This window comes from Pan troglodytes, chromosome 5 (assembly GCF_028858775.2).
Source record: "Pan troglodytes isolate AG18354 chromosome 5, NHGRI_mPanTro3-v2.0_pri, whole genome shotgun sequence".
Taxonomy (NCBI): Eukaryota; Metazoa; Chordata; class Mammalia; order Primates; family Hominidae; genus Pan; species Pan troglodytes.
In genome coordinates, this window is record NC_072403.2 from 45,813,023 (window position 1) to 45,834,048 (window position 21,026).

A 21,026-nucleotide genomic window follows, 5' to 3' on the forward strand; every position below is an offset into this window, starting at 1 on the left:
GGTTTCCGGGGAGAGCCCCAAGTCCTCATACCGGTGCTCAGCCATCCTGTACCTCCCTGACCAGTGAGTGATCCTCGCCCCCTCTGCTCTCTCACAGGTCCTGGCACAAGGCGGCCCATGCCCGCGGGTGCCAGGGAGAGGAAGTGGCCTGGATGAGGGGGCTGGGCCTGGCAAGCAGCTGGTTCAGCAGGTTCAGCCCTTTCCTGGTAGCCAGCCTGCCTTTTAGCCCTGAGGAGCTGCCTGGAACATGGGGTCAGCTTGCCTGGGCCAGCTCAGCCAGCACAGGATGACAGAGGTTCCCAGGCCAAGTGACCAGTAGGAGCTGAAGGGAGCTGGCCATGGGGCAGGAGGGAGAAGAGGGCTGTCAGGGGGACCTGGGCCCCTCCTTGGGACTCTCACAGCACCTAGGCTCCCCTTATACAGCAGCTGCTTCCTCCAGTGGGCCATGGGTCCTCAACAGCAGGGCTGGTGCTCATTCATCTTCGTGTGCTCAGCACAGTAGGAGGCATGTAAGAGGGTACTCCAGCGAACAATTACTGAGCTAGAGAGCTGAGGGGTGGGGGGTCCTGTCCAAAGCAGCTGGATGGGACAGCAAACAAGAACATGGAACCTCATAGCCCCGATTTCATCACCTATAATTACATGAGCAAAGGTCTCTTTCCTGATCTTGGGGTTTAGAAGCTCACGGCAAGAGGCCCTTTAGAGCTACCTTTACAGAGCACTTGCCATAGGCTGGGCATTTCATTCTCATTCCCTCCTCAGGTCAACCTTATAAGGTAGGTACTATCACTGCCTCAAGGCTTAGAACAGATTTTAAAAGTTGCCCAAGGTACGCTTCTTGTAAGAGGCACAGTGGAGACTCAGATAGGAATATGCCGTACTGCAGAGACTACTCTGACCCAGTCTCCATTCATTCAGCGAATTTCAGGGAGCATCAACCATGTGTCAGGCATGGTACTGGATGCCAAAAACAAAACCTGCTCCAGCAACCTGAGAGCTTTCACGCCAGCGAATGCAGGAGACAGAAAATTAAAGAAACCAAACACACAACCCAATCACACAGTGCCAGGATGAGATAAATGCTATGAAGCAAAACAAAGTAGGGTAAGTGAGTAGGGCAGGGGTTGCCACACTTTTTCTGTGGAAGTCCAGATAGTAAATATTTTCTACTTGGCTGGCCAGCTTTGCAACACAGTCTTTGTCAACACCATGCAACTCTGCCAAAGCAGCCATGGGCAATATGTAAATGAATGGGCATGGCTATATTCCAATAAAACTCCATTAATAGACACTGAACATATAGGATTTTATAATTTTCGTGTGGTAGAAAATGTTATTATTTTATTTTTTTCCCCATTATTTAGGAACATAAAAACCATGGCAGGATGCAGTGGCTCACGCCTGTAATCTCAGCACTTTGGGAGGCCGAGGTGTGTGGATCACTTGAGGTCAGGGTTTCGAGACCAGCTTAGCCAACATGGTGAAACCCCGTCCCTGCTAAAAACACAAAAAATTAGCCAGGCATAGCGGTGTGTGCCTGTAAGCCCAGCTACTCTGGAGGCTGAGGAAGGAGAGTCACTTGAACCTGGGAGGTGAAGGTTGCAGTGAGCTGAGATCCTGCCACTGCACTCTAGCCTAGGTGACAGAGCGAGACTCTATTTCAAAAACAAACAAACAAACAACACTCAGTTTGCAAGTTAGACAAAAACACATGTCGGCCCAGATTTGGCTGCTATAACTTGCCAATTTCTGGGAAAGAGTGGCTGGTGTGAGTACATGAGGACGCACTTTAGACAGGATGGTTGAGGAAGGCCTTGCTGAGATGACATGTGAACAGAGACCTGAATGAGGTCGAGGACAGTGCCCTGAGCTCCTAGCAAAGGGAACAGCACATGTCAAGGCCCGGTCATGTGAATGGGAAGGAGGGGGAAGGTGGAGAAGCCTGCAAGGGTTTTGGAGGTCAGCAAGAGCCAGGTCACGTGGGCCTCCTGGAGGACCTTGGTCTCAATGTGACAGCAAGCTACTGAGGTCTGGCATTTGGGAGCTTCCTGACCTTGGGCAAGTTATCCAACCTAAGCCTCATTTTTTCATCAAAAATGGAAATAATAATAGCACCTGTCTCAGCAGGTGTTGTAGGACCAAGAGAGTGTCATGTGCTAAATGAATGTCAGCTGCCACTGTTAACATCGGCATCAGTGTCCAGCCGGATGAGGCAGCGCTGGGAGAAGTGGCGATGACTTTCGTCCAACTCACCCACAATGTCCACCACGTCCGGCCGGATAAGTGGCTCTCCACCTGTGAGCCGGATCTTGTCGACGCCTTCCTTCACAAAGAGCCGGGCGAGGGTCAGGATCTCCTCTGTGGTCAGCAGGTTGGCTTTGGGGGTCAGCGGAACCCCCTCCTCGGGCATGCAGTACTGACCTGAGGGAAGGATGAATGGGAATGTGGAGGGAGGAAAGAGGCACGGCCACAGCCCCGTGATGCCTCCGCTCCCCAACTCTCCATCAGGCCAAAGGCTTCTCAAACCCATCTGGATGTGAGTGGAGACCTCACTAAACCTGAGGTGGAAAAACCCCAGGCCAGCATCTCCCCAGGCCTCACCTTTCTCATTTCTGAAGCGTTAACACCTTTCCCTATGCCCAACACACACAATCTGGCCATAACATCCCTCAGTGGGAGGCCAAGGGCATGGGTTAGAGATGAAGTAGGCTGAGGGCAGAGCCTGGCCTGACTTCCTGGGCTGAGGGCACCTGGGCAGGGGCGTTCCTCCTGGCATTGTCACCCATCCTCCTGCATTTCACTAGCTATGGCAAACAGGTAGCTTTCTCTCTGTGTGTCATGGGGTGAGAGAGAGGTACTCTCTGGCCTGGCAAAAGCTGCCGTCCTCTGTAGCTACAAGCATTCTCAAATCCACTCTATCTATTTCAGGTTATCATCAGACCCATTTTATATGTTGGAAAACTGAGATACTACTTGTTCATGGTGAGGTATCAGAATGGGGTAAATGAGGTGAGCAGTGGCAGGCCGTGGAAGGGCCACCATCCTCCACCGTCACTTCCTGTGCTGCAGTTTCATTAAGGTTTGGGTCAAGATCTGTTAGAGAGTCATGAAGGCAAATTACTCAGTTGGGTCCAGAACCAGTCCTTTGAGACTGAAGAGAATAAGTAAGACTACCAGAATGTAAAGCATATAGTACATCTTGTTTGGTTAAACAGTTACTAAACATACATGCATGCATTTATTGGACCATGAAGTAACTTTATTTCTTATCGTAAGGTATAGTGAAAGAAAGTGGGGAGGAAAAGAAGGGGGGGAAGGGGGGAAGGAGGGGGAAGGAGGGGGAAGGAGGAAGGCGGAAAGGGGGAGGGGAGAAGGGGAGGGACGGGGGAGGGGGAAAAGGGGTGGGGGAAGGGGGAAAAGGGGCGGGGGGAAGGGGGAAAGGGGCGGGGGGAAGGGGGAAAGGGGTGGGGGGAAGGGGGAAAGGGGCGGGGGGAAGGGGGAAAGGGGGGAAAGGGGTGGGGGGAAGGGGGGAAGGGGGGAAAGGGGTGGGGGGAAGGGGGAAAAGTGGGAGGGGGAAAGCGGGAGGGGGGAAGGGGGAAGGGGGAGAGAGGGGGAGAGGGGGGAGAGGGGGAATGGGGGAAGAGGGAGGAGGAGGGGAGAAGGAGGGAGGGGAAGGGGATGGGGGAGGGGAAGGGGATGGGGAGGGGAGACGGGAGGGGGGAGGGGGAGGGGATGGGGGAAGTGGAGAGGAGAGGGGAGGGGAGGAGGGGAGGACGGAGGGGGGAGGGGGAGGGGAGGGGGATGGGGAGGGGGAGGGGAGGGGGAGGGGAGCGGGAGGGGGGAGGGAAGGGAGGGAGGGGGAGGGGGAGGGAAGGGAGGGAGGGGAGGGAGGGGGAGGGAGGGGAGGGAGGGGAGGGGGAGGGAGGGGAGGGAGGGGAGGGAGGGGAGAGGAGCGGAGGGGGAGGGGGAGGGAGGGGAGGGAGGAGGGAGGGGAGCAGAGGGGGGGAGGGAGGGGAGGGAGGGGAGGGGGAGGGGAGTGGAAAGGGGGAGGGAGGGGAGGGGGGAGGGAGGGGGAGGGGAGGGGAAAGGGGGGAGAGGCGGAAGGAAGGAACAGAGGGGAAGGAAGATCAACTTTGGAAGTCCCTCCAGCAGTGGCTACAGATCCAGAGCACTCTTTGGGAGGATTATGAAATGAGGCCTCTTTGTTATTAGCCTGGCCCCAGCTGATTTGTCACAGGACTGGGGCACCTCCAGAGTCAGCAGTGCTGGCATGGGCATGGCTGTCTACTTCAAATGTTTATAATGTCCACCACCCCAACCCTGGCCATGTCCTGGACTTCGGGAACTACAGGGAAACAGGAGGAAGGACCCCTGAAGAATGAGAGGTCCAGGATCCAATCTTAATTCTAAATCCAACTGCATTTATGTTTTCAAATCTAATTCCAAGTAGGACACAGCTTCTACAATCATACAACTCAGCCTTGACCCCTATCTTGCCCCTGAAGCCCACCTGGCCTGGTAAGCAAGGGGTAGCAGGTGAAGAAGTTAGAAAGCAGAACTGGAGGACACAGGAGGATTTCCAGGCACAGGGAAATTTCAAGGGCTGCTTCAGCAGATGGACACCAGCCCAGAGAGGGCCCAGGAAGGTGACTCACATCTGAGGTTGCACTTCTCTGTGAGGGAGATCCGCAGGTAGCTGTGCTGCCGGCCGAAGCTGTCTGTGAGGAAGGCGGAGAAGGGGGCCGCATGCTCCCGCAGGAACTGCCTCCGCCTGGACAGCTCCTGCAAGGACAGACCAGGGAGGAAGCATGGGCCCCTGCTACTGGGCTGGGAAGAGGCACAAGGAGAACCGCCTGCCCCCTCCCTTACTCTGACATCTGTGCGGAGCTTCCAACTCTTCCACATGTTTGGGCTCTGCAATGTTGGGGAAGCTGGGATTGTCCCTCTCATTGAGAAATCAGCTTGATGGGAAGGACCCACCCCTTAAGTATTCAGCTCAGGGGTCGGGGGCGGATGGTGATCTCTACTGGGAAGATTTCTGGCTGGGCAGCCAGGTGGAGGCAAGGGTGTGGGGGAATCTATTAGCCCTTATTCTTCACTCTAGCCAGTGCCAAAAAAAGGATTGTGCACCCATGGTCTCGGGCATAAATGAGAAGAGACTGCTGAAGGCCACAAGCAAGGCCCAAACCCGTCCTGCAGAGAGAAAGGAGGGAGCCAGCTTCACTCTTTCCCATGTACAAGTCTGATCTAGTCTGATCCATCTCCCCCTGACCTATCGGTCCTTGGAGAGTACAACCTGGGTCCCGACAGATGCTGATGAGATAATTGCTCCAAGGAAGTAGCATTTACCAAGCATCTTAAAGTTTCCAAAGAACGTTCTGTTTCATTCCCACACCCACTCCACAAGGGATTATTATAACTAAGGCTTGGATGGGGTCCAAGAACACCCTCGGCAGAAGCAGGATTCAAATCCAGGTCTTCTGATTCCAGGTTCTTTTTTTTTTTTTGAGATGGAGTCTCGCTCTTTTGCCCAGGCTGGAGTGCAGTAGCGCGATCTTGGCTCACTGCAAACTCCACCTCCCAGATTCATGCCATTCTCCTGCCTCAGTCTCCCAAGTAGCTGGGACTACAGGCACCCGCCACTGCACCCGGCTAATTTTTTGTATTTTTAGTAGAGACGGGGTTTCGCTGTGTTAGCCAGGATGGTCTCAATCTCCTGACCTCGTGATCCACCTGCCTTGGCACCCCAAAGTGCTGGGATTACAGGCATGAGCCACCACGCCCGACCCTGATTCCAGGTTCTAAATTACTCCCTTCTATCACACAGAGAGAGTCCAAGAAGATAGGGAGGATGACAACTAGGGTGGGTAGAAGTCACTTCTCTAGAATATTTCAGACAAAAAAATCACGACCCTGGAAGTCATGCATGAGATCTACAGACAAGGTTCTGGAATGGGAATAAGAACCCCTGGTTTCTGCAGCAGGTATGACCTGGCACACTGTGAAAGTCCCTTAACTTCTCCAGGCCTGCTTTCCCAGTTGTAAAATAAGAATACAGCTACAGGCTAAGGTTGTCTTGCTAGGAGTAAAGACAGGGGTGGGGTGGTAGTGGTGGTATCAGAAGATGGTAGGTGAACACTTAAAATTATGATGAAGAACAGAAGGTCTCAGGCCCTCCAAAGGTCTAGCGCAACTATGCCTACAATTAGGAGGAAGAAGCATTTGCTTCAGTAAGTTCCTCAGCTCCAGCTGCACGTTAGAACCATCTGGAGAACTTTAAAAAAACATTCCAGTGGAGACCAACTAAATCTGGATCTCTGAATCTGTTACGTTTTCAATATCTCCAGGTAATTCTCATCGGCAGCCCTTGACTGGGTCAAGAGCCACTGAGTGGCTCAAAGATAAGAGACATGAGAGTATGTGTGAAGCTGCTTTTGATTTTCTGGGCCCATAAAACATTCCTCACTCTACCCACCGCGGGAGAATTTCCCACCTCCTCTGAGAAGCCCTGCTCACCATCCTGTGGGGAGTAAGCAGCAGTCACTTCTCTAACTGCCGTCTGCTATAATCACAACAGTCACTTCCTCCCTCCCTGCAGTGTGATGGAGAAAACTCAAACTCAACCCATTGCCTTTCCACAGACAGCCTCAGGGTTGGGGCGGGGAGCACTCCATAATCAAGAATCCCATCAGCCACCAGAGCCCAGATGAGATACCTGGGAATCTGGATGTATTGCAGTGCTGTGCCCTCTTTTTCATCAACAGCTATTTGCAATTCAGTCATGTTAGTCACCCCAGATTCTGCCTCTTCACTTGCCAAGATACCCCCCCTCAACCCAGTCTTGACATGATGGGGGGATGGGGTGGCTGGATGGGGGAGGAGTCAAAATAAATCAAAGAATTGGAAGTTGAGAGGACCAAGGAGCATTATTCAGCAGAAACCTGAGAGCAAGCAGTGTGATGGAGCAATCAAGAATGGAATTAGGGACCGGGTGTGGTGGTTCACGCCTGGAATCCCAGCACTTTGGGAGGCCGAGGAGGGCAGATCATTTGAGGCCAGGAGTGTGAGACTAGCCTGGGCAACATGGCAAAACCCCGTCTCTACTAAAAAATACAAAAGGTAGCTGGCTGTGGTGGCGCGAGTCTGTAATCCCAGCTACTCGGGAGGCTGAGGCAAGAGAATCGCTTGAACCCAGAAGGCAGATGTGGCAGTCAGCCAAGATCGCACCACTGTACTCCAGCCTGGGCAACAGAGCGAGATTCTCTCAAAAAAAAAAAAAAAAAAAAAAAGGAATTTGGTGCTTTTGTTCTGGCAATGGGAGAGGCTGGTCAGATTTCACTTTTAAGAACTTCTGTGACCTTGTCTAGACTTATGCAGACTGCACCACCCGTTCTGAACCCAGCCTCCTAAACACACACACTCTCACCCTGCCAGCAATGTAAACTCATTACTTAGATATTAACGAGCCCCATTCCTGCATCTTCTCTCCTCTAACACTGCATGCCCTACTTTCATTCTTCTACTTTTTTCCCTGTCCCTTAAATCTCCTGGAGGAAAAAAAATATCAGCACCAGTCAAAGGAGCCCAAGATTCAGAGGGAATTATAGGACAGAGTAGACAGCAACCCTGCTTGCTCAGGAGGGCTGGGACATGCCAGAAGTAGTAGGAAGCACTGAACGGATCATATTCCCAGGGTCCCAGGCTGGCCCGGGCTGTTTCCTCTCCGTAAGAAGTCATTCTGCCTGATTCAGTATCCCCAGTGTCTAGCACAGGATGTTGGTACATTTTGAATCACATGAACAAATAGTCCTGTCCCTAATGTAAACAGAAAGGTCATATATGCAAAAGCCAGTTACATGGGGGTAATCATTTCCCGGCTGGTCTCTACTGTCAAAATGGTTTAACCTGGTATAGTGGTTTGAAACCCTGGCAGCCCATCAAAATCACTCAAGGAGCTTCAAGAAGGATTCTAGTTTCAAGAAGGAGCTAGAATCTGTCCCAAAGATTCTAGCTCAATCTAGTGCCTCAGCTGTGCAGCCAGGGCTGAGAACCATCGGCCTAGTGACACCAAGTGCCAGGTGCTATTTTAATCCAGGGCAAGTTGTTGTGGTTCTGAACACAGGATTTGGAGTAGGTGAGCCTATATTACAAGCCTGGCTCTAGCTGTTGAGCAAGTCACCTAAATTCTCGAAACCTTAGTTTCCTTATCTATGCAGTGGAAATAATAATCCAACCTAACTCAGTTGGAGGAGTTCCTGGCACTGAGGTTTTCATTCAGTGATCCATGGAGGAACACTGTTGTGTGCTGTGATCAGTTTTTCTAGTTTGTCAGCTTCCCTTCCCTTCCAAGACCCTGGCCTTCCAACCCTACTAACAGCAGATGGCCAGAGGCAGGGTTTCAAAGCTGCTGCCACACCACCCAAGTGGGGTCTGAGCATCCCCAGGACCACCAATACTGGTGTGCATCAGCAGGCACTAAGCAGCCTGCCAGACACTACTGGTCATCTCATGTCTACCCAATGCAGATTAGGGTGAAGGGGGTGGGGAAGGGTGGGACAAAAGAGTTAAAGCGGGACCCTGCCCTCAAGGTGCACTCCTCTACTAGTCACTCATCTTAGGCATCTGATTTGACTGCTAAAGGCTAGCCCTCAAATAGCTCCAAAGTCTAAACAGAGCGGCAGGGTTATTCGAGAGGAAAAAAAGCACATTCCAAATCTAAGTATCAGTGGCCCTGATTTACCCTGCTATTGGGATGATGTATACTAAGGGTCTCTTAAAATTAATCTCTTTTAAATGAGAGGACCCAACAAAGAGCCTAGCCTAGCTTGATTCTCCTTCCCCCTCCCCTCATTCCCACCCTAAGTGTGAGGTCTTTACACCTATAGCTTCTGAGGAGGACAGTCACATTTCGCTGAAACATGGATTTTGAGGAGCTGGGCAGATTGGAAGTCAAGATGACCCCCTGAAAGCCCTCTTTCCCTCCTCCCCCTCATTCTCCCTCACCAGTGCCTGCTGTACTCCTTCTACCTTCACCCACACCCACTTCCTTGCAGCCTAACCCCTAGCCAGCATTTGTTTTTTCTGGCCCCCTGAACAGATGGGTGCCTTTGCCTTGCCTAGACTCACCCTCCCTGCTTCCCCCGCCACAGGCAGCAGGCTAAATTGTTGCCCAACAAAGCCTGCATGGAGCCTCAGAGGGAGAAAGAGGGATACAGCACTCCCAGGCTAGGCTGAACCCTACAAAGATTGTCTGGGCCACCCCAGACGCAGGCTGGCAGGTTGCTGTGTCTCCCCCACCCACCTCCCCATTGACCCACACACTACTCCTTTCCATAGCTAGAAGCTACTCGACCTGTTCTTGGACTCAGCCCACAGCCCCCTTTCCACAATCCTCACAGCCAGCTCCCACTTACACCTCACTTCTCTCCCTCACACCCTCATCCTGCCACACAAACAATGCCCAGTGGCTTTCCATCCTAGCTCTCCAAGCACCTCCCATCCCAAACCAGACTACCAGAGCCCTGTGTGGGTGTGTTGGGGGAGACAGACCCTGCAAGAAGGGGTTCAATGTGTCCCCACCCCAACTGGCAAGCTCTGGAGATGAGCAGAACATACCCATTTCCAGACTCACCTCCCCTTAGAGTCTCCTCAAGACAGGTTTCTGTGCCCTCCCCCATCTTATGATGGGCTGGCCCAGCCCTCTCATTTTATAAACATGAAGCAAAGGGAAGTGACAGCCCCAGGAGCCAGGTGAAATTGGAGGCGAAACTGGTGGGTGAAAACATGGGACTCCCTGTCCAGTGTGGTCTACTATGCCACGTGACTCCTCACTAGTTAAGTTTCAAGCAGCTACAATTATTGGCTGAATCCACTGCCTGCACAACCCTGCGTTAAAAGCTTGTGGGGATAGAAAGGCGGAGGTGCACCCAGCCCTCAGGAACTCCCAGTCTGCTGAAGATAATCCTAATGAGATGTCCAGGATTCAATGTGAGTTGACAGAATAGCTATCCAACAAGTCCAGATGGGAGGGGACTCACAGGACAGAGCATGTGCCAGTGGCAGCATGGATAATAGTAATTACCACCAACATTTACATAACACAGCACTTACATGGGCTAAGCTTTGTTCTAAGTATATACGTTAACATATGTTAACTCTTTTAATCCCTGTGACATCCTATGAAGTAGACACTTTTATTCTTACTTTGCAGATGAGAAAACAGACACTGAGAGGTAAGGGGACTTGGTGAATCCCTAATAAGGGATGGGGCTGCCCCAGAGTCTATGTTCTCCTTTCTGCCACATTACCCCTCCCTTCACAGTGTAAAGGGATGGATAGGAGCAGGCTCTCTCCCTGGCCTCCACACAGGGAGGACGGAAAAGCATTAGAGTTGAGTTCCTGCCCTCTACTTTACAGCTCTGCGACTGGAGGAAAGTTACTTAGATTAGCCCCCTCATCTGAACACACAAACTCTACTCACCTCACATGGCTTAGTGAGGACTAATGCTTCCACATGTGAGTCACTCAACACAGGTTCTCTCATGAAAGACCAGTACAAAATAAACTAGGGGGTGGGGGGCTGGAGAAGAAAAGTCCCTTTTCTTGAATTCTTTAAAGATCTCTCAGCCATCTTTGCTTTCCTATCTCTTCCTCAATGATGTTCAGAGTTTGAGGATACTAAAAAGTCTTCACTTCCCAACCATGGGCCTGCTTATCTGAGGATCCCAGAGGGGCTTAGATTTGGGGAAAGCAAATTTGGCGGAAGTCATTGAGCAATATGGGGGAGGAGGGAGCAGTGATCTTATGAATCCCAGGACAGGAAGCCTAGTTCTGGGAGACGGGGAAAAAACGCCTGGATAGGTACTGAAAAGAGGTTTCACTAAATGAAAAGAGGTACTTTTCCCCCCAAATTATTCCCTAACTACCTGAGCAGAAGAACAACCAAAACCTAAAACTTTTAATGACTTGAAACACTCTGAGGGGTGCTGGCAAGGACTGAGGGATCTTACCCAAAACCCTAAAGACAGAGGAATTAATTTCTCACCTGGAAGAGGCCACGTCCTGCCCTGTTCTGCTCTAGGATAAGGCTGAACCCTCCCAAGGTTAATAAAAAAGACAAGGAGAGTCAGCAAAGGATGGGTTACAGAGCCCTGGGACTACAGTAACAACTCACCGTTGGTGACACCGAGGTGACATGTTTAGTCAGTCGCACTATGAAGCAGGTGTCACAGGGACACCTGATCTCTCAGCTCTTGGGATAGGGAGGGAAAATGTTTAAGAAAGGGGGTGGGTGCAAGGCAAGGCTGAAAGGTACTAAGACACCTCACTGGACCCAAAGTCCCAGTCCTCTGCTTACCCCAATTTCTGGCCAAGCTCAGGGCTAGAAGGGGTGGCGTGGCTGGGGGGCAGGGAGGTTCTGAAGCGGGACTCCCAGGAGCCTCTCCCGCTGGGCTAGCGGGTGAGACCGGGCGGTCCATCTGGAGAACATCGCTCCACTGAGGAGTGCCAACGGGTCCCTCCCAGAAGCGGTCAAGCAGATAGGCCGGGAGCTACTGGGGGAAAAGGGCAGTGTGCCGGGGCCACTCCTGCCCCGGGAAGCTGTGGACGCAGGCGGGGTGGGCTCACCTCCGAGGCAGCTCGCGCGGACTCCCCGGGGCAGGGCTGTGTCACCGGAGCCCCTGAGCTGCAGCTCCGGGCGCTGGACCTCAGAAGCCGCCGCAGCATCCGGGACAGTGGCCGCGCCGCCATGAAGCCTGATCCGAGCGGAACCGCAGCCCGCTTCGGGAGCACGCTGGCCGGGCACTCGCCCCCGGGGTCATCCCAGCAAGGGCGGGGAGGGGCAGGGGGAGGGCGGGACCCGCGCAGCCAATAGGCGAGGACGCAGTCCCGCGTGGCCTTGTGGGAGCTGTGGTACGCTCCCTGTGCCCACTTTCCTGGGCCGGGGTAGCGCTCTAGGGCAGAAGGGTAAACTCAGGTAAGGAACGGGGTTCTTTTCCTTCCAGTTTTTCTGGCTGCTCTAGTCTCAGATTTAGGTCGTGGTGTGACAGTAGGCAGGCCAAATGAATGAGGCACTGCCTTGGATGCAAAATTTAAGAGGGTGCCAGGTAAACTGCGGTTATCAAAATAAGTAATTTTTTAATGTAATATTTCAAAAAATAGTAATAAATTTTCAGAAGTCCGTGAAATATCAACATTCTAAATAAAAAGATTTAGCCTACACTTGCATGACTCACATCACTCAGTGCACCGTAGTGCAGATTGTGCTTGTAAAACGGTCAGTTAGGTCTTTCAAGATACACTTCTCCAGTTGTGCCCCAAAAGGATATTAACAATCTTGCCTTCTCCACGAAAAAAAAAAAAAAAAGAGTATATGAGAAGTCACAGAATGAGTGGACAACATTTTTGAAATGCTTCTTATACACCAAGCACCATGCTAAATGTTATTTAAAACAATCCTGGTATGAATAGAATGTCCATTTTGCAACTGAGGACATTGAGGCTTAGAGAGACCAGGTAATTTTCTCGAAGTCACACAGCTGATAGTGGGTTTCAAACCCAGGGCAATCTGCTTTCTACAGTCATTCAGTCAAGATTCAGTATGTGTTAGGAATGGTGGGGTGTGCCTCTTCCTCTCTATAAAAAGCAGAGTGCTGTAGTCCTTTAAGATTTTGGATAACACACACAATAATGAGCTTATGTACTAAGAATAATTATGCTCAAACCAGCCTGTTGTATCCAAAACCCTGTCCCTGTGGAATTGCAAGAATAAAACACCGGCTGGAACATACAGCTGCCAAGTGCATGCTTAGGAAGTGGGAATATAGCTCCTGATCTTGAAGAATTGACCGAATAGTGGGAGAGGAAAAAATAACTGAATATAACTGACTTTTACAAATGCAATGGGACTGTCAGAAAAGCTGAGATGATTTTAGCCTTAGATTCAATGTGAATTTCTCACAATGATACTCAAAATTCAGAAAATATATTGTGGGGGATGAAAGTGTATCTGGGGTGTGTTTGAAACTGATGCGACAAGTATGCCAGAGGTCTGTTTGCAAGGGGCCTGAAGACCAACTGAGGACTGTTCAAGCTCTGTCCACGGCTAAGTTTAGATATGTCTGGATTTATCAGGAAAACTGGGTATGGGGGAGAGAAGGATAAAAACTTTTTTTTTTTTTTTTTTTTTTTTTGTATGTATGAGGCTTGAAGAGCCTTCTAGAGAGGACTCAACCTCAGGGAAGAAGCCATCTGACATATGAACTTGATCCAAGAATGTCACCAGCTCCTTGGAGCCTCTCTAGATTCCACCCTTTTCATACAAATTGTATGTGATCATCCCTTCACTTGGGCTTTACTGTCATCTTTTATAGAACTTGGGTCTCCAAGGCAAGACCTAAGGCTTACTCAGTTCTGTTTGAAGGCTGAAATCCTCTCCATATTATCATACATCTACTTGGACTCCTGTAGTGCTGGGAAACTTTCTGGCTTCCTGATGTTGTCTGGTCCACTTAAATGTTTCCCCACCTATTAAAGTTCTTACTTGTATTCAGCAAAAAAGTGCCCCTTTCTGTCAACATATGGTGATTAAGTGTCATCAGGGCCGAATCCTCTGCTAATGGCTGGGAATAAGGAAATACTTTCAAGGGCTCACAGCCTGCAGTAGGGCTCTGATGTGGCAAGTCCATGGATTGATTTGGAGGGTTCTGTAGACTCCTGAACTTGAATGCATGATACTGTATTTTTTTTTCCTGGGGAATGGTGGCTTTTTGTCACATGCTCAAAGAGCCTCATGGAACATACTGTCCTAGAAATCTCTCTTTTGTGATACCCTCCTATTGGCCCTAGTTTTAGCCCCCTAGGCATATACATCCTCTCTTTGAGACTTTAACCCAAGTACTCTCTTAATGATAAACAGCAGCAGTTATTGCCAACCCTTGTACACAATGTCTTGTGAGCCACTGCGCTATCTTCTCTAATACAATTTGGTTTGCCTAGGTCCTGGTGGCAGGCTGTATTTGCAAGATGGCTGCAACAATATTTCCTGTCTCGTATGTTCTAGAGCTGTGTTGTCCAATAGAAACTTCTGCAATAATGGAGATATTCCATGTCCTGACATAGTTATTGAACACATGAAATGTGGCTAGTGTGACTGAGAATTGGATTTCTAATTTTATTAAATTGTCATTAATTGAAGTGTAAACAGCCATGTGTGGCTACTGGCTAGTGTATTACTCAGCCCTATGATAGAATTTTGCTTTCTCCAGAAGGGGTGGAATTAACTTTCCTTCCTTTGCATCTGGGTCAGTTTGTAACTTGTTCGTAACAGTGTGAAAGTGATACTGCATGGCTTTTGAGACTAGGTCAGAAAAGTATGATGCAATTCCCACCTTACAATTTATCTCTAGTGATCTGTTCTCCAGCTGACAGGAAGATATGTTTCTCCTTATTCCCCACCCATTTTCTCCGCACTTGACTTTCATCTCCCAACTCCCCCTCAAAAAAAGATCCAGGATGTGATTTCCAGCCATATGTCCATTGTCTCTTCTAATAGGAACCTCAAGTGTCCAGTCATCTGAATATTCATTCAAACCTATCCCCTATTCTATCAGTAACTGTGGACTCTCCTTGCAATTTTAAGCATTTTAATGAAGCAATAAAGTTTCAAAAAATATTGTATCAATTATTCCTATCATTTCTCTTTTGAGGACCTTGTTCAGGATAGTCTTTATTTGCCCCTCCAGATCCTTCTCCACCCTGCTCTGAGGACCAGGAGGTTGACTTCTACCAACTGCATTGATGGCATCATCCAGGTGCCCTGACCTCTGGTTTCCAGGTGGATCTTGCCAATAGGGAGCATGGCAGGAGATCAGAGAGCAGGAGGAGAGAAAAGCTGGAATATCTATTCTTCCTGATCCCCCCCGTTTTGCTCTGGCTACAGCTGTAGTTGGTGTCATCTGGCCTCTCCGCCATGATTCCACCTCCCACTTAGTCCAGTAACACTATTTCTCACATTTGTTTCTTCACTTCAGACTGGGGTGGGATTGGCTTTCTTCTGCTGATTGTCCTTGGATGCCTCAGCATTCCTGTTGCCTCCCTCAGCCCGCCCACCTTAACCTTGCCCACACCTCCAAAATAGTCTCTCTTAATGGTAAAGAGCAGCAGTTACTTTTTTATTAAAACTTCATTAAAATATCCCTTCAAAAATTTTAGCTGAGTATGCCGTTTCTTGCTGGTTCCCTGATACAGGATTCGTGGACTCCTCCCTTCCATAGTACCCTTTGTTAATAGTGGCAATTACAACAGAGTGACATTTTTTATTTATACGCCTTCTGCATTATAAACCCTCTGAGGGCTGTTGCCAAATCTAAATCATCTGTAATCATACCACCTAGCATGGTATTTAATGCACGATAGGCTCACAATAAGTACATTAAATGGCAGATTCCATATCCTTGATTTGCCTGTAAGATGGCTGTTATGGTTTGGATATGGTTTGTCTGTCTCCACCAAATCTCATGTTGAAATTTGATCCCCAGTGTGGCAGTGGTGGAAGGTGTGGGTCATGGGGGTAGATCCCTCATGAATGGCTTGGTGCTGTTCTCATGCTAGTGAGCAAGTTCTCAGGGGAAGGGATTAGTTCCCATGAAAGTGTGTGGTTATAAAGCCAGGACACTTGTCCAGTTTGGCCCTTTTGTACTGATGCTAGCTTCCCCTTTGATCTTCTCCACCATATCTTGACATAGCACAAATCTTTCACCAGAGGCTGAGCAGATGCTAATGTCATGCTTCTTGTAATGAGATAAATAAACCTCTTATCAATTGCCCAGCCCCAGGTATTCCTTCTATAGAAGTACAAAACAGACTAAGACAGCTGTGTCAGTCAGCCTGGGCTAGATTGTACTGTTGTAACAAATAACTCTAATATCTCAAAGGCTGAAAATCACAAGTGTTTATTCTCTCATTTGGGCTACATGTCCAGCAAAGGTGTATTTGTCTGCTTTACATTGCTATAAAGGAATAATGGAGACTAGGTAATTTATAAAGAAAATAGGTTCATTTGGCTTATGGTTCTGTGGGTGTTTAAGAAGCATGGTACCAGTGTCTGTTTCTGGTGAGGGCTTTAGGAAGCTTCCAATTATGGTAGAAGGCAGAGGGAAGCAGGCATGACATGGGGAGAGGAGGGAAGTCACATTAAACGAGCTCTTGCATAAGCTAATGGAATAAAAACTCACTTGTCACCTAGGGGATGACACCAACCTATTCCTGAGGGATTTGTTCCCTTAGCCCAAACACCTCCCACCAGGCCCTACCCTCCAACACTGGGGATCAAATTTCAACATGAGATCTGGAGAGGACAAACATCCAAACTATATCCAAGAGTTAGCTGTGAACTTTGTTTCCGGTCAATGTTGCCCTCACTCTGGATCCTGGCCTGATAGGGCAGCAAATATCCACATAGAACACTGGTGGTTACCAAGAGGGAAAAAGAGTGTGGCAAACAGCAAACTGGCTCTTACAGCTTCTTCCTGGAAGTGTCACACATCACTCTGCTTGAAGCAAGTCACATGGCTGTATCTAATTTCAAAGGGAAGAGCAGCTTAGTCCTCCCTCAGAGAGGGAATGCAGATGCTGGTGAACAGTAAAATAACCTTACTCCAGGAACAAACTTCCCCTTGCTCTCCTATGTACCATCCAGTTTTTCCATTCAACTCTTCCACTTCTTTGCACCTATCACTCCCCTTGCATACTGAAACCAGCCATGGCAGCCTTATGCATCTGCATGTATCATGCATACCCTCAGAGCCATGAGGTGCTGACTAGGAGTCTCTTGTTTAGATTCCGTCATCAGCAAAACTAAGAGGAGAGTTTGTAATACCTCTTTAATTCGATTGTTTTCAAAGTGTGGATTTCAGAGGTCAACACTAGTTTCATAGTAATATTAAGAAATCGTGCCAGGCGCAGTGGCTCCTGCCTGTAATCCCAGCACTTTGGGAGGCCGAGGCGGGCGGATCACAAGGTCAGCAGATCGAGACTATCCTGGCTAACACGGTGAAACCCCATCTCTACTAAAAATACAAAAAATTAGCTGGTCGTGGTGGCGGGCGCCTGTAGTCCCAGCTACTCGGGAGGCTGAGCCAGGAGAATGGCGTGAACCCGGGAGGCGGAGCTTGCAATGAGACGAGATCACACCACTGCACTCCAGCCTGGGCAACAGTGCGAGACTCCGTCTCAAAAAAAAATAAAAAAAAAAGAAATCGTCTTTTCCACTCTCATGCTCCTATGACCATATAGGAGTTTTCTATGTGTGATTTCACAGATTGAACGCAGAAGCAGATATGAGAATCCAGTTGCCTTCTACTAAGCCAGACATGAAAGCAAGTTTCCAAAATGTAGCACAATGCCACTTTTTTTCCCCTGTTTTTGTTTTGGAAATTATTGTTGTTTTCATAAAGCATTATGTTAACATGTAATAGGTATTATGGACGTTGTTATTTTTCAGTGAGTTAAATGTTTTCAGATTTTCTGAGTTTGAATTTCTAATATCATAACTATAAATCAAATAAATTGATATAGTAAATAGAAATTAAATATTTCAAAAGATCTGTTGTATAACTTGGTGACTGTGGTTGATAACAATATATCGTATCTTGAAAATTGCTAAGAGATTTTAAGTGTTCTTGCCACACAAAAAAGTGAGGAAATGCAAGTGTTAATGTTAATTAGCTCAATTTAGCCATTTCATAATGTATGTTTCAAAACATTGTATATGATATATACTATTTCTGTCAATTTAAATAAGTTAAAAATAGGTATTAAGTAGATATAACACAAATAAACAAATAAGTTCTTTTGGGATGTTTGATACTTCAGAGCAGTGGTCCACAACCCTTTTGGCACCAGGGACCAGTTTCATGGAAGACAATTTTTCCATGGGGGCAGTGGTGGGGGAATGGTTTCAGGATGGAACTGTTCCACCTGAGATCATCAAGCATTAGGTTCTCAGAAGAAACACGCAACCCAGATCGATCCCTTGCAGGCGCAGTTCACAATAGGGTTTGAGCTCCTCTGAGAATCTAATGCTGCTGCTGATCTGACAGGAGGCAGAGCTCAGGAGGTCATGCTCGCTTGCTTGCTACTCACCTTCTGCTGTGTGGCTCAGTTCCTAACAAGCTACAGACCGGTACCAGTCCAAGGCCTGGGGGTTTGGGACCCCTGCTTTAGAGTATAAAGAGTTCCTGAGACAAACAATTTGAGAATTGCTGCCTTAATACACAACCTTTCATCCTCTAGAGACCTACAGACATCCTGATTATTCTCTATAACTGCTGTGTCCACATCACCCTCCCCAAGCCATTGAGAAGAATATAGAATAAACTCTTACCTATCCCCCATTTCCCTGAGCTCCTGGAGTGGGCTGTTTTCCTATGGAGTTGATGATGAGATTGGTTTGAGGGTCCTATCCTGAGGTTCGACAAGAGCCCTACACTGGGAATCAGCTCCACGTTTCACATCCAACCTCTGCTATAGAGTCACTTTCTCTCTACTAGTTTAGGCTCCTCATTGACTGGAAATAAAAAACTGGTCTTCAGCTTTGTTGTAAGACTTGAGTCATGGAATGCTTAAGCAAGTGCTCTGTTGTTTTTATGATATTGTTTTAGGGCAGGGAGGGCCTTACTCATGTTACCGAAACCATCCCTTCTCACATGAACGAGATTGAAGAGATTAGCTCTTTTGGATGTATTGAGCCTACAGGAAAGCTCTTATTTGAATTAGGTAACCCCCCGTAAGGGATGGCGGGTTCATTATAAACCATGTATATAACTCAGCTCAAAATAGTTTAACTGTTTTCCAAGAGTAGGTAGCCAAGAGCAATAATGGGAAGTAGGGTAGGTATGATAATGAGTTAGGAAAAAATAAGGCACAGGGATTGCCAAGAAGGATGGGCCCCAACTCTCGGGGAGTCCTGAGACCCTTGGTGTGTGGGAGAAGAGGAGGGGCTTGGAGGACACTGAGAACTTTCTTCTGAGGTATTCCCAGGTCTTTTGCAGGCCAGACCGTCACCCCTGTTATGAAATCATCCTGAACTGTTTTCTCCTACTGATCTTCTTAGTGTATGGTGGTTTTAAACAGGTCCATAAATTCTTAAATATTCTTCACTTTAAAAGGTGGAGCCTAGTTCCCCTCCCCTTAAATGTGGGCTGAACTTATGAACTCTAGCAAATCAAATGTGGCAGAAGTGATGGTGTTAGGCTCCTGAGGGTAGTCAGTAAAAGACCACGTGGTTTCCTCCTTGCTCCCTCTGGGAGAAGCCAGCGGCCATGCTGTGAGCAGTTCTCTGGAGATGCCCATTTGACGAAGACTGAACCTCCTGCCAACAGCCAGTTAGGAACAAAGGCCTCTAACCAACAGCCATGTATGGGAACCATTTTGGATAGGACTCCTCCAGACCTAGTCATAGCTTCATGTACCTGCAGCCCTGCTGAGATCTTCACTGCAGTCTCACAAGATATCCTGAACCAGAAACATCCAGCCAAGCCACTCCCAGGCTCCTGCCCCTTAGAAACTGGGTGAGATAAATACTGGTTGTTCTTAGCTGTTACATTTTGGAGTAACTTGTTACACAGCAATAGAAAATTTAAAAGTTGTGTGTGAATTCCTACAGTGAGTTGCTGCTTAACTATATTGCCTGTTGCCATCACAGGAAAGAGATGCTGTTTATGTCTGTAACTGTATTGGTGGCGTTCTGGGCCATTTGTTCTCCATGTGCCCCACCCTTCCCTGGGATCCATTCTCCACCTGTCTTTGCCCCCTGTTCTCTGCCCCAAGAGGTTGATCCCATGGACCCCCTTGCCTTCAGGCTTCTGTTTGGAGTCCATTCACGGAAGAGACTGGGAGGGGAGCAGAGGACAGCATGGGAGAGAGATCTGGGCATGGGCAACTCCTCCCCGCCAACTCTGCATTCTTTTCTACCAGCCGAGGGAGGCAAGAGATGACTTTACACCTGACTTTGTTCTACTCACACCTACAGAGTTAGAGTTCACTGTGTTAAGGCCCATGCATTTAGAAGAAAAGCAACTCACACGTGGCTCTACCTTTGAACTAGAAAATAACCTTTAATTTCCCTAAGACAATCAAATCCACTAAACTCAGGCCTAATTCCTCTGCAAGCAAGGTCAAGTTGTACTGCCTGGATTATGCAGTGGCTGTTTGTTAAATTGAGTTGGGGTAATTATCGGGGTGGAGAGATAAAACAAGAAGTATCAAAGGCTGACATTTTTGGAAACACCTCAGAAGTCCTCACACTCATGAGAATTGGCCCAGCTGAGAATGCCACCTGACATGTTCCCTCCTGGGACAAGTCAGTGAAGGGCAAGCCTCTGTAAGTAAGGCAGGTGATGGCTTGGAAAGAGCCCTGGCTCAGCAGTGGGGGCGATCTGATTTGTGCCAGTCCTCACTTGGCACAAATTCCCTGCTTAACCTTGGGCCAATTACTTCATCTCTCTGGTTTCATCATATGTCAGAGGGGAAACTGCCTGTCTTATCTACTTCACAGGGTGGTGGTTGTGAGAAATCAATTAGAGAGGATTTTACTATATTATTAAAATATAAGATGAAGCACAAAGAGGTGAAGTAACCAGCTCAGTGATGCATAGCTAATAAGGGGTGAAGCTGAGAACCGGGGGGTTAACATGTCCGGCTCGCAAATCCACACTCTGAAGCCCTATCCTTTCTGTATTCTTGACCCTGACCACACCCCTGCAAACAGTCCCTTTAGTACATTCTGAGTGTCCCTTTGGCTTCCCCTTTCTTTCCTGCTGCAATCCTATGCTATACTTGATTGTCTTCCACGATCTCTTAATATTCAAAAGGGGCAGAGGAAAACTTAAAAAACTAAGCTTGAGTTAAAAAGAACTTTACATGTTGTAAAGTTCAATTTATAAAGCCACATTCTAAGTAGAGAAAGTCTATCAATCATAAATGTAAAACATAACTTTCCCTATCCTTTTTTTTTTTTTTTTGAAGAG

General features: G+C 48.4%; 1 protein-coding gene and 1 long non-coding RNA gene across 7 annotated transcripts in view; one reads left to right on the plus strand and one right to left on the minus strand.

Annotated features, from left to right (window-relative positions):
* Nucleotides 1-11,831, minus strand: part of MOCS1 (molybdenum cofactor synthesis 1) — a 29,576-nt gene extending 17,745 nt beyond the window's left edge. For 3 of the 6 annotated variants that reach the window (XM_016955407.4, XM_016955406.4, XM_016955412.4), the window contains exons 1-3: nucleotides 11,626-11,831; nucleotides 4,656-4,782; nucleotides 2,254-2,421 (exon numbers count right to left, since the gene is read on the minus strand). In XM_016955407.4, the coding sequence (XP_016810896.2) occupies nucleotides 2,254-2,421; nucleotides 4,656-4,782; nucleotides 11,626-11,748 (418 nt within the window). In that variant the 5' untranslated portion in view covers nucleotides 11,749-11,831. Of the gene's footprint in view, nucleotides 1-2,253; nucleotides 2,422-4,655; nucleotides 4,783-11,044; nucleotides 11,101-11,625 lie in introns of those variants that run through there. The other 3 variants (XM_054685764.2, XM_063812968.1, XM_016955409.3) reach the window with 3 other exon arrangements.
* A 4-nt stretch (nucleotides 11,832-11,835) lies between these two features.
* Nucleotides 11,836-15,209, plus strand: LOC104006834 (uncharacterized). The gene is made up of 2 exons (XR_001718402.2): nucleotides 11,836-11,974; nucleotides 14,742-15,209. It is a non-coding gene; the product is annotated as an uncharacterized LOC104006834 (long non-coding RNA).
* The last annotated feature ends 5,817 nt before the right edge of the window (nucleotides 15,210-21,026 follow it).